Source organism: Geotrypetes seraphini, chromosome 14 (assembly GCF_902459505.1).
Source record: "Geotrypetes seraphini chromosome 14, aGeoSer1.1, whole genome shotgun sequence".
Classification (NCBI taxonomy): domain Eukaryota; kingdom Metazoa; phylum Chordata; class Amphibia; order Gymnophiona; family Dermophiidae; genus Geotrypetes; species Geotrypetes seraphini.
This window is the reverse complement of record NC_047097.1, coordinates 61,856,073-61,868,205: the sequence shown is the minus strand read 5'-3', so window position 1 is coordinate 61,868,205 and position 12,133 is coordinate 61,856,073. Positions and strand designations below refer to the sequence as shown.

The window sequence follows — 12,133 nt, the reverse complement described above, 5'->3', positions numbered from 1 at the left end:
TAGAGCAGTGGTTCCCAAACCTGTCCTGGAGGACCCCCAGGCCAGTCGGGTTTTCAGGTTAGCTCTAATGAATATGCATGGAGCAGATTTGCATGCCTGGCACCTCCATTATATGCACATCTCTCTCATGCATATTCATTAGGACTATCCTGAAAACCCGACTGGCCTGGGGGTCCTCCAGGACAGGTTTGGGAATCATTGAAATAGAGGAAGTCAAACTACAGATCCCATAATGCACTGGGACATAAGTTAAACACATAGGACTGGTCAAAAATCTACTTCCAAGAACGGGGTCATTGTGAAACTCTACATCAGGGCTGCCCAAGTCCGGTCCTCGAGATCTACTGGCAGGCCAGGTTTTCAGGATATCCACAATGAATATGCATGAGAGAGATTTGCCTGCACTGACTTCATGGTATGCAAATCTCTCTCATGCATGTTCATTGTGGATATCCTGAAAACCTGGCCTGCCAGTAGATCTCGAGGACCGGACTTGGGCAGCCCTGCTCTACATAGTATATATATAGCATGGTAACTGTATGCCAAAAAAAAAAAAGAAGAGGAATTTTAACCACTACCATTATGCCCCCTTCCTCTAGGTAAACAATAATAAGATACACAATTTTTATTCCCCTCTCCATGCCCTCAAAATTTAAAAGGTAAGAGATAATATATATATTAACCCCCTTTTATCAAGCTGTGCTAGTTTTTTTAATGTGAGCTGGCGAGGTAAATGAGAATTCTATGAGCGTTGGAGCATTTACTGCACCGGCTTGATAAAAGGGGGGTAAGTCAGAAATAAAAGCAAAGAGATTGGAGGAAAACCCCCCAAAAGGATAAGTAATTAGCAGAGCTGTTAAGCTGCTGAGTTCTGAGAGGGACATTTTGTCTGATCAGATTGAGACATCCGGGTTTTACTTCTATTGAAAGCAAGGGAAGTGAAACCCGGATGTCTCAATCCGTCCTCCCTTTTCTGGAGCCATAAGGTCAACTCGCAGTAGTGTGATATTTGTTCTCCCTGAATCTACCCACTGAAATGAGTGCTGCAGAGTTGTTAAGACTGAGGACCCTCTACGCATATTTAGGATTACGTTGTTATGCCTAAAACAATTTTGGGGATGATTGAAGTTTTCCGTCGCCTCGTATTTTGAAAGATTTTCCTACATTATCTCTCCAAAATTAATCAGGAATGCCAAAACTCCAGCACCAGTTCTGTTTTCTAGTAGAGATCCAAGGTCTAGGGCAGTGAGTCGGTTCTGCTCCACAGTGGAAAGTCTTGCAGCCACAGATGTTCCACTGAGGAACAGCAGAGCTTGATCTAGAACTGCAATGACAGAAACACAGAAAGGCCTAAGATAAAACCAGACTGGGAAGAGTCTAAATAAACAGTAATTAATTAGTTGACACTCACAGTCCCAAAGAGCTGTATACTAGGAGGGCAAATAGAACAGCCACTCAGTTACATGATCCGCTCTTCATTGTAGGGGCTTCTTTTATAGGGACACAACTCTTACAGAAGAAATGCATGACACTGGTTTTCAAAGACTCCAAACAGACCTGGCTAAAGAATCCTTTATTATAGAGATGTCTCTGGTTATAAGCAGTCCCTGACTATAGGAACAGTTTGCATTTGATGCCCAGAAGCATGCAGAGTTGAAGCCCTACGGTTGAATTGTCCCTAGATGGTTTTCAGTGGCATGCCTTCCTGTCTTGCTTTCGACCTGGAGTCGGGCATGTGTTTAACTGTCACACCAGACATATGGTACAAAGCAACAAATTTGCCATGTAAGCTGCTGGATAGAAGATAGTCACCGACAGGGGAGGAGAGTCCATTTCAAAGCTTCATACAAGTTGCACGTGAAAAGCCTCAACGTAAGAGTCCAAAGGATAAAAATTCTTCCATCAGTGAAAGTTCCTGTAGGAAACAGAAAAATTAATCTTTCTTACCAGCAGATGGCACCATTTCACAACTATAAAAATTAGTTTTCTCATACTTTAACAAATTTGGTTGGCGTATTAAAAAAAACACAACCCAATCACTTCAAATAGTGGGTTTCATTTTTTTTGTGTATGTGTAAAGTGGACATGAACACAGAGTGGTGTGGGGGGACTAACCCCCTTTTAAGTATAAAATATTTAAATACCTAACATCCCTACTAGGGTTGAAGGATGGGCCTAGATAGGGACACACAGACAGAGCTGGGGGGGCAAGGGGGGGTCTAAGCTCCTATCTCACATAGCTGGGGTTTATCAGACTGTACCAATACAAGCTAATAACCCACTGTAAATGTCTAGATGGGGGTTTATGATTGCAAACCTCCAGATCCCGTGGTGCTAATGTAATGCAGATAAGGACACTCCATAGCCATCCATCCTTTCACTGGCCCTTCTCCTGGGAGCAGCCTGTGACAAGAGCGGTTGTTAATGTAGTTGGTTAAAAAAAAAAAAGTTTTGGAAAAGTCCATAAACTGCTGTTGAAACAGACATGGGAGAAGCCACAGCTTGCCCTGGATCGGTGGCATGGAATGCTGCTACTATTTGGGTTTTTGCCAGGTACTTGTGACTTGGATTGGCTTCCGTGAAGACGGGATACTGAGCTAGATGGACCATTGGTCTGATCCAGCAAGGCTATTCTTCCATTCTTATTTGATTGGTGCACACACGGCGTGATGTCATAGTTAGGTGCAGGGAGTGAAGACGTGATCTAATGGTTATAGATAGTGGTAGGCTGAGAACCAGCAAAGCCTGGTTCAGATCTCACAATCTTCATTTTCTATTGCCTAAGGTATAAATTTAGACTGTGAGCTCTGCAGGGGCAGAAAAATTCCTGCTGCAGCTAAATGTAACTCACCTTGAACTACAGCTGAAAAAGGAGTGAGAAATCTAAACTCTCTTCCCAAAGAGGAGTCAGCGTTAGAGCTGGGGTTTCGGTGCCCCTTTGCAATGACTTTCTAATGGGGTGGCTGTAATCTTTCCTTATTAGGCCCAGAACTCATTAGCACAGGGCTTCTCAAACCTGCCCTGGGGATTTCACAGCCACCTGAAGTTTCAGGATATCAGTGAATTTACATAATATCAATTTAACATAGACTCACGTGTTCAGGGCATGCAAAATAATCTCATACATACTTATGGGTATCTAGAAATCAGAAGCTGTGAGATCCCTAGGACAGGGGTGAATGTGCAATATAGAGGGAATAGGACAATTTTTGCAAACCTCTCAAGAAGTCCCTGAAATCAAGAGGTAATAAGCATATCTGGAAGAGACCAGATACAGGGGATAGGGGAAGACCCCCCCTTCCGCATCTGTAGAGATGAACAGAGGTTGGCGATGGGGGCTTAACGTCAGACAAAAAGGACCCCCCTCCTTCCTTGTAGGCATGTTTAAGTCCAAGAACTTATTAAGGATCTAATTCATTGAGAGAAAAGCCTAATAAATGAAGCCCTATATGTAGCTCTTGGGAATTTTTAATAAACAGGATTTGGAGAGGGTTTTCTTCTTTTTTGTTACCCTAATAAACCAGTTTATCTCCCCTGCAGGAAGATGTCTGGTGAAATTTGGGGCTGGATGCACTAAGAAAATCGGTAAGACCATGTGGGTCTGCACCGATCTGATTTTTGGCCCGATTCAGAAAGAGCTATTGATGCACTAAAAAGTCTGCATGCAAATTATTCACGCGGATCTTAATCGTAATCCCCGACTCTGCTGTCCGTTGATCGCTGTGAGAGCAACTCTCACACATGCGCAGAGCCGGCAGGGGAAGCCCCCAGAAACAGCCTCCTGCCACTCAACCGCGCTAGCGAAAAATGGCAGGAGCGATGGCCATTCCCTCCTGCCTTTCACACATATACACACCCATCGCATTTTTGGATCACAAAAAGCAATCACTCCTTTTTTTTAGTGCATCAGGAAGCCATGGTAAAGCATCAATCGCTCCACTAGTTGACATGGCATTTTAATAGTAATCAGCTTATTTGCATGGTCGCATCGGGGAATCGTGCAGAAAACAAGGTGGTGAGCCGTTTTCTGCATCAGGTCAGCAAATGCGATCGTCACTACAGCTGATAAAAAACAGGTTTAGCGACGATCGCTGGCTTTAATAATAATAATTTATTTCTATGCCACCAAACCGGGGAGGTTCTAAGCGGCTCACAACAAGGAGAACAATAGAATGCATCAAAAGTAAAACGTGCAGACCATGTAGATAAAAATGCAAGGTGATAAAATGAACATAATTAAAAATTAAGAGCAAGCGTTAAGATACCAACCTATTGAATAAATGAGTCTTTAGCAATTTCTTAAAATCTAAATAAGAAGAAGCTTCTAACATCATTTTTCTGAGCCATGTATTCAATTTGGCAGCCTGATACGAAAAAGTTCTCTCTTTAGTGCATCGGGGCCTTGGTCCCTTCAGGTGATGTTAGACCTCCAGCTCAGGCTGCAGTGTAGGAGCTGTGTCCTTTCACTTACTGCAGAGAGACAATGGACTACAAAGCTCTGCATGTGTGTGTGTTTGTTTCCTGTAACTCCCCAACCCTGAGATGTCCTGTCTGTCTATCCAAATTAGATTGATTGATTTATCTATTTATTTGTTTCGATTTCTAGCCCGTCCTCCCCCGAAGCTCAGAATGGGTTACAATGCAGACATTTTTCAAAAGTGAAGGTCGTGACTGGTCATAGGGTAGTGGGTACAAAGGGGTTGTAAAAAAAAATGCAGTCTACAAGTCCCAATCCCTTTCTCATCTCCCCTCCGCTATCCTGGAACTTTTCTCCCAGATAACTGTGTACAAAGATTTTTACATATACTGTAGTGGAAACAAGGGATAGACAAACAGTGCATCAATTACCTCTCATTTCCCTTCCCTTTGCTCTAAGGCTTTGCCAACTGTGTGTTATGAGGCAGGGGTCAGCTGTGGCCAGGGATCAGTGTCTCTCCCGTGGGCGTCCCTGGCAGTTTGGGCTCCCCATGCTTGCTGGCAGAGGAGAAGCTGGCAGATTTGTCCTGGGGCTCCGGCTCGCGTAGGTGACCGCAAGAGAGTACAGCCAGACACTGGTCACGGAAGCGCCGGTCAAAGAAGGCGTAGAGGAAGGGGTTCAGGCAGCTGTTGACATACGCCACGCAAGTGGAGTATGGGTGAATGTTGTTGAGGAAGGTGTGGACGTCGCAAGAGAAGGGGATGACGTCCAAGTCCATCAGCACATAGACGGTCTTCACCAGGTGGAACGGCAGCCAGCAGAGGGCAAAGACCACCACCAGGGTTACGATGATGGTTAGCAGCCTCCTCTTCCTCAGCTCCTCGTTGCGCTGCTTCTTGAAGTGGCTGGAGATGGTGCGGGCGATGAAGAAGTAGCAGGTCAACATAACAGCAAAGGGGCCCACGAAGCCCAGGAGGGTGGAGGAGATGCTGAGCCCCGCGATCCACACGTTCTCCGTGTAGTTCTGGGCCACGCTGGAATAGTCCATGAAGCAGATGGTCTTGTTGACCTCGTGCTCCTGGCGTGTGCTGCGAAAAATCAGGGCCGGCAGCGCCAGCACGACGGCCAGTGCCCAAAGGACGGTGGTGACCAGCAGGTTGCTGAGCCGGGACCGGAGACTGCCATTCGTTAAAGAGTGGACAATGGCCAAGTACCGGTCAAAGCTCAGGCAGGTGAGGCAGAAGACACTGGCATACATGTTCACAAAGACCAGGTAGCTGCTTACCTTGCAGGCAAACTTGCCAAAGGGCCAGTGGTAGCCCAGCAAGGTGTATGCTGCCCAGAGCGGCAAGGTCACTACAAAGGTGAGGTCTGCCAATGCCAAGTTGGCGATGAAGGTGTCCGCAGACCGCTGTTTCTCCTTGCTTTTGTAGATGGTCCAAAGCACCAGTCCGTTCCCGGAGATGCCCAGGAGAAACACCAGCAGGTGAATCGTGGGCAGCAGAATGAGGGACGGCTCCCATTCATCATAATTGCAATCGAATTCCATCTGGCCATCCCCAGAGCTCTCATTCATGTCAGCAGCAGAACTCTCCATATGGCCCAGCCTCCCGTTCCCCATGCCTGGCTCCTGAAATCTGAGCGCCCTGGTCTCTCACGCCTTCATGTCCCTCAGCTGCTCAGATCTACCTGTTGAACCTGGACCCCTGAGCTGTCTCTTCTCGGTCTCTCAGCGCAGAAGATCAGGGGGCTGCAGTATGTTCCCTTACAAATGTGTGGCTCTTCTCTTAATTGATTAAGAAGTCTCAGACCTTCCCCTCAAGACACACCCCTTGATACCCCTGTTGTCTCCTTGGGCGGTGTTTAACCTCTACAGTGCCGGAATTTCTCAAGATGTAGATTCAGGCAAAGTACAGTGCAAGAAGGGTCTTGACGTCTCAGAGAGTGGGGGTGGGGAGAAAGAGAAATAATTTGATTATTATTATCTGCCTGCTGTTTTGGGAGTCTGGTGGAAGTTTTTCCACATACTTGCAGAACCATCTTCCTTGATGCTAGAGGACTCTGCTGGGGGAAGAACAAGAAGAGAGTGAGAGCTAAGGACAGAATCCAGTCTTAAGCAGGATCCACAAATCCCAGGCACCAGACCACACTAGAAATTTTGCTGTTCTGTCTGGGATTTTGTGCCCCCCTCCCCCAACTCCCTTTTCAGGTGTGTTTGACCCAAGCATAGTGCCTTATAGGGAGACTCCATCCTTCTCTCTATCTAGTAATAAAGACACAAACTCAAATGCAAAGACACAGAGGTTACACACAGACATACACAAAGATACACAAGTTAGATGCCATTGACTCGTGCTCAAGTCCTAGATGCATTACAGATGTAAAAAGAAATTGCTTTTGTGCTAGTCCGGTAATGTCCTCCACACTTACAAACACATTTAGACACACAAAAAGACAACCCACACGCAAATACGAGGGGGGTGCTGAAAAGTTCTCAGCCCAACCCAGAAGAGAATGGCGTGGATATGGTTCAATCAATGATCTGAAGCAATGTCAAAAGGTGGAATTTCGTATCTGCAAATTGGCACTTAACGAAATAAGATAACATTTTTTTCAGCTACCATGGCAAAATAAGGCTCAGGATTTAGGAAGTTGGTTGGTTGGGCTGAGAACTTTTCAGCAGCCCCTTGTCTGTAATAAAAGTAAGCCAAGTCTGTTACTATAGGACAATCAAGCCATTGTGACATCATTGATGAGGTTGGCTCTTAAGCATTGGTGGAATGAGGCATTATGACATCACAATCTAAGTTCTGGAATGTTGCTACTATTTGGGTTTCTGCCAGGTACTTATGACCTGGATTGGCCATGGATGGAAACAGGGTACTGGGCTTATATTCTTGTGTGAGCCAAGTATAGGACAATCAAGCCATTGTGACATCATTGATGAGGTTGGCTCTTAGGCATTGGTGGAATGAGGCATTATGACATCACAATCTCAGCTCTGGAATGTTGCTACTATTTGGGTTTCTGCCAGGTACTTATGACCTGGATTGGCCATGAATGGAAACAGGGTACTGGGCTTATATTCTTGTGTGAGCCAAGTATAGGACAATCAAGCCATTGTGACATCATTGATGAGGTTGGCTCTTAGGCATTGGTGGAATGAGGCATTATGACATCACAATCTCAGCTCTGGAATGTTGCTACTATTTGGGTTTCTGCCAGGATTGGCCACTCTTAGAAACAGGATACTGGGCTGAAAGGACCACTTTTATGTTCTTATGTAAATGGGAACTACGAGCAAGAAGGAAAAGTGTTAGGATTTCATAACAGTTTCATTACATATGAACGTAGCAGATGATGGGTAATAAAAACTTCAATGGCCCATCCCGTCTGTCTGTTTCCTAATCCGTGTAAGTTACCCCTCTCCCGTGCCTTTGTGTAGTGCTGTATGCATCAGGACACGTAGTCTGCCCTCTCCACCTTCACTTTAGGTTGTTACTCATTACGAGTTCAGAAAGACTAGATGAAGCATTTGCTGAAGTGAGGTAGAAAATGCATACAAAGTGAAATACAGAAACGAGGTGCCTTCCCAGGGTGGTCAGCAAGAGGCTGAGAGGGAGTCAAATCCCCCCCCCCCCCCCAATCCTGGGAGAATGAGCAGAAAGGTGTACCACCTCCAAGAACAGAACTCATGCTGCTGTCATTTCAAGCACCCTGAGGTTGTGGGTTCAAACCTTATGCTGCTCCCTGTGACCCTGAGCAAATCACTTAATCCTCCCACTGCCCCAGGTACATTAGATAGAGTGTGAGCCCACTGGGACAGACAGGAAGTACCTGATTTGCAACCTGTTCTGAGCTCCTTTGGGAGGATGGGCTCAAACAATTGAATGAGTGAATAAGAGATCCTGAGGCTAACTCAGGTGTGGGCAAACTTTATGTCTCGTGGGCCACAATGGGCTCTTAAATTTGACAGAGGGGCCGGACCAAGAGCATCTTTCTATCCCTCCATCCCCCTGTGTAGTAGAACCCTTGCCCAGCTTCCATCCTTCCTTCCCTCCCTCCCATCCCTCGTGCAGCAGAACCCTTGCCCAGCTTCCATCCTTCCTTCCCTCCCTCCCATCCCTCGTGCAGCAGAATCCTTGCCCAGCTTCCATCCTTCCTTCCCTCCCTCCCATCCCTCGTGCAGCAGAACCCTTGCCCAGCTTCCATCCTTCCTTCCCTCCCTCCCATCCCTCGTGCAGCAGAACCCTTGCCCAGCTTCCATCCTTCCTTCCCTCCCTCGTGCAGCAGAACCCTTGCCCAGCTTCCATCCTTCCTTCCCTCCCTCCCATCCCTCGTGCAGCAGAACCCTTGCCCAGCTTCCATCCTTCCTTCCCTCCCTCGTGCAGCAGAACCCTTGCCCAGCTTCCATCCTTCCTTCCCTCCCTCCCATCCCTCGTGCAGCAGAACCCTTGCCCAGCTTCCATCCTTCCTTCCCTCCCTCGTGCAGCAGAACCCTTGAGCACCCGCCCTCACCGCTCAGCCAAACCCCCGGTGACCCTCCATCCTTCCCTCCCATCTGAACCCCGCCGACTGTGAGCCCTACATACCTCCCTCCAGAGCAGTGTTGGGCCAGCAGCATTGTAAGGCTGCTTCACGGCCTTCTCTCGTTGGGGCCTTCCGTGTGCCGCATTACTGATATCATCATGATGCAGCAGAGGGAATTCCCCGATGAGAGAAGGCCGCGAAGCAGCCTGTTTAGAGTGCTGCCGGCCTGACGCTGCTCTGGAGGAAAGTATGTGAGGCTCACAGTCGGCAGGCCGGATTAAAAAACTACACGGGCTGGGTATGGCCCGCGGGTCATAATTTGCCCATGTCTAGGCTAACTGGACGCCAGTTTTTGTAGCTTCAGTGCTGTGTTCTGCACAAGCTGTAGTCATAACATAACTTTATTCTTCTATACCGCCAACAATCAAACAACTTCTAGGCGGTTTACACAGAAGAGAAACTGGACAATTAATGAATTTGGCAGGCTAGAAGACCTAATAGTTAAGTTAATCAATATCAGCTCATGAATAAGTTTTTTAAAGCCTTGTTTAAATAGGGTCTAAGTGATTGAATTGAAAAAAATGCAGGTTCTGAATCATGGTTTTAGCAGGCTATGTGTGCACTGGGAACCAGCAGAAGGCTTAGCGTCTATGCCAGGGGTGTCAAAGTCCCTCCTCGAGGGCCGCAATACAGTCGGGTTTTCAGGATTTCCCTAATGAATATGCATGAGATGTATTAGCATACAATGAAAGCAGTGCGTGCAAATAAATCTCATGCATATTCATTGGGGAAATCCTGAAAACCCGACTGGATTGCGGCCCTCGAGGAGGGACTTTGACACCCCTGGTCTATGCAAAACCCTTTTTCTGCATCACACACTCATAAAATTGTGCACAGACATCATGCACATCTGTCTGCACAAGCTTTTCAGCATTGGTCCCAGAGGAAAGGGGGGGTGGGGTTAACAGTCCAGGGAGATAGACATAGATAATAAAAGTAGGCTCTGGCATAACTTATTTCAAATGAACAGATAGCTGCTCTTTCTCTCTGGCAATGTGTCACTTTTCACCTCCCTCCCAGGCTCTGACAGCTGGGTCTCAATTAACAGGTCATGCAAACAACCTTTCATCTGGGACTGGGCTGTGAAAACATCTGCCCAACATCTGTACCTCTGACAGTAGGGGGCAGGGGAGTGCTTCCAGGCCTAATGAAGAGGACAAGCTGGGTAAATATTGGGACACGAGGTGTTAAGATGCTTCAGACAACCTAAATATCATCTTACATGAAAAGATAAAACCTCAGCTCGACTTTCTGTTCCCTAATATACAAGTTACACTGTATGACTTTATACTACAACTACTAATTTTTTTTATTTCTATATCACTACCAGACGCCTTGTCCATTCGGCACTTTTTCTTCGTGTTGTGATGAGGTTCCTTGGCTCCCCATAACGCAAACTGGCCCTCCTTTCGGCCCCTCTAACCAGTCGCTGTCCACAAAACATAAGATGAGAAACTTCGTTGCAGTGCTGTACATTAAACACACAAGAGACAGTCCCTGCTCGAAAGAGCTTACAGCCTAATTAAGAAAGACACACTGGACAAAAATGGTAAAAATTACATTACATTAGTGATTTCTATTCCGCCTGTGCCTTGCGGTTCTAAGCGGATTACAGTTAAAAGAGATCTGGACATTACCGAGAGAATTACATAACAACGATTCAAGTAAATTACATGTTATGGTATAGAAATACAAATTAGAAGATATCTGGATTTTTCGATAGAATAACTTAGCAGGGTTCAAGTAGTTACCGGGTACAGTGGGGAAAACAATATAGGCAACTGAAGAAAGATACCTAACATTGAAGGAATAGGTTAAATGGATACCTATGGGAGATGCTTATTTAGGAGTCTGGATATTTTTGGTATGTGAGGTTCGAGGGGTTGACTAATGTGTTATTTACTGGGGAGAGTGCATGTGCGATTGGGGAGGGGAATAGTAAGTAAGGACGTGTTTTTTGTAAAGAAATGTTTTGATTTCTTTTCGAAACACTTTGATGTCTGTTGTTTTGATCATCAGTTTGGTGTTCATGTGGGAAAATACAAGGGGAGATGAGGTAGGGAATGACAGAGGGAATGACAAACAAATATGGTGCTTTACAAATTGGTAGGGTTAAGACTTAAACGTAGTTTCAAAAAAGTGTACCTTCAGCCTGGACTTGAACACTGCCAGAGAAGGAGCTCGTCGTTCCGATTCAGGCCGGTTGTTCCGGGCGAACAGTGCAGCAAGGAAAAAAGCGACGGAGTTGGAAGTTGGCTGTAGAGGAGAAGCGTGCAGACAAGAGAAACTTACCCTACGAACGGAGTTCCCAGGGCAGAGTATAGGGAGAGATACGAGAGGAGAAATATTGAGGAGTTGTAGGTCGGTAAAAAGAGTTTGAACTGTATGTGGAAGCAAAGAAAGTCAATGAAGCGACTTGGGGAGGGAGTGTAACGTGAGCATAACGACCTTGGCGGAATACGAGGTGTGCAGCAGAATTCTGAACAAACTGAAGGGGGAGCTGGCTTAGCGGAAGACCCGCGAGAAACACGTTACAGTAATCTAGGTGAGAGATGACAAGAGCGCGGATTAGGGTCTTGGCAGCGTGCTCAGAAAAGAAGGTCCAGATTTTGGCGATGTTGCACAGAAAGAAGTTACAAGTTTTGATGGTCTGTTGGATATGCAAAGAGGAGAGAGATGAGTCGAAGATGACCCAGAGGTTGCCAGCCGACGAGACACGGAGGATGAGAGCGTTATCTACTGAAATAGAGAATGGTGGAAGGGGAGAGGCAGGTTTATATTATGGATAAAACATTTTTTTTTTCCCTTTCAAAGTCTGGGATACACAAGTTGCGCTGTTTGGGCCCAATTTTCAGTTGGCAGTGATCACCATTTGGCTGACTGCAACTGGCTTTGTACCTGGAAATTCAATGTCGGGCTATGCCTGGGCTCTGGCATTGAATTTCCAGGTATACAGAGCCGGCCAAAATATAAAAGATTAAGCCCCCCCCCCCTTTTATGAAGCCACGTTAGGCCTTTTTATTGCCGGCTGCGGCTTTATTAGCTCCGATGCTTATAGGAATTCTATGAGTGTTGGAGCTTTTACCGCCGCGGCAGGCGATAAAAACATGGCTTCATAAAGGGGGG

At 46.3% G+C, this 12,133-nt stretch overlaps 1 protein-coding gene across 1 annotated transcript; it reads right to left on the bottom strand.

The window, feature by feature from the left end:
- Positions 1-545: 545 nt before the first annotated feature.
- On the bottom strand, positions 546-6,168 carry LOC117347993 (apelin receptor A-like). The gene is made up of 2 exons (XM_033919541.1): positions 4,849-6,168; positions 546-1,915 (listed from the first exon to the last, which is right to left on the bottom strand). The coding sequence occupies exon 1, from the start codon at positions 6,036-6,038 to the stop codon at positions 4,908-4,910; it is 1,131 nt and encodes a 376-aa protein (XP_033775432.1). The 5' UTR covers positions 6,039-6,168; the 3' UTR covers positions 546-1,915; positions 4,849-4,907.
- Between the last annotated feature and the right edge of the window lie 5,965 nt (positions 6,169-12,133).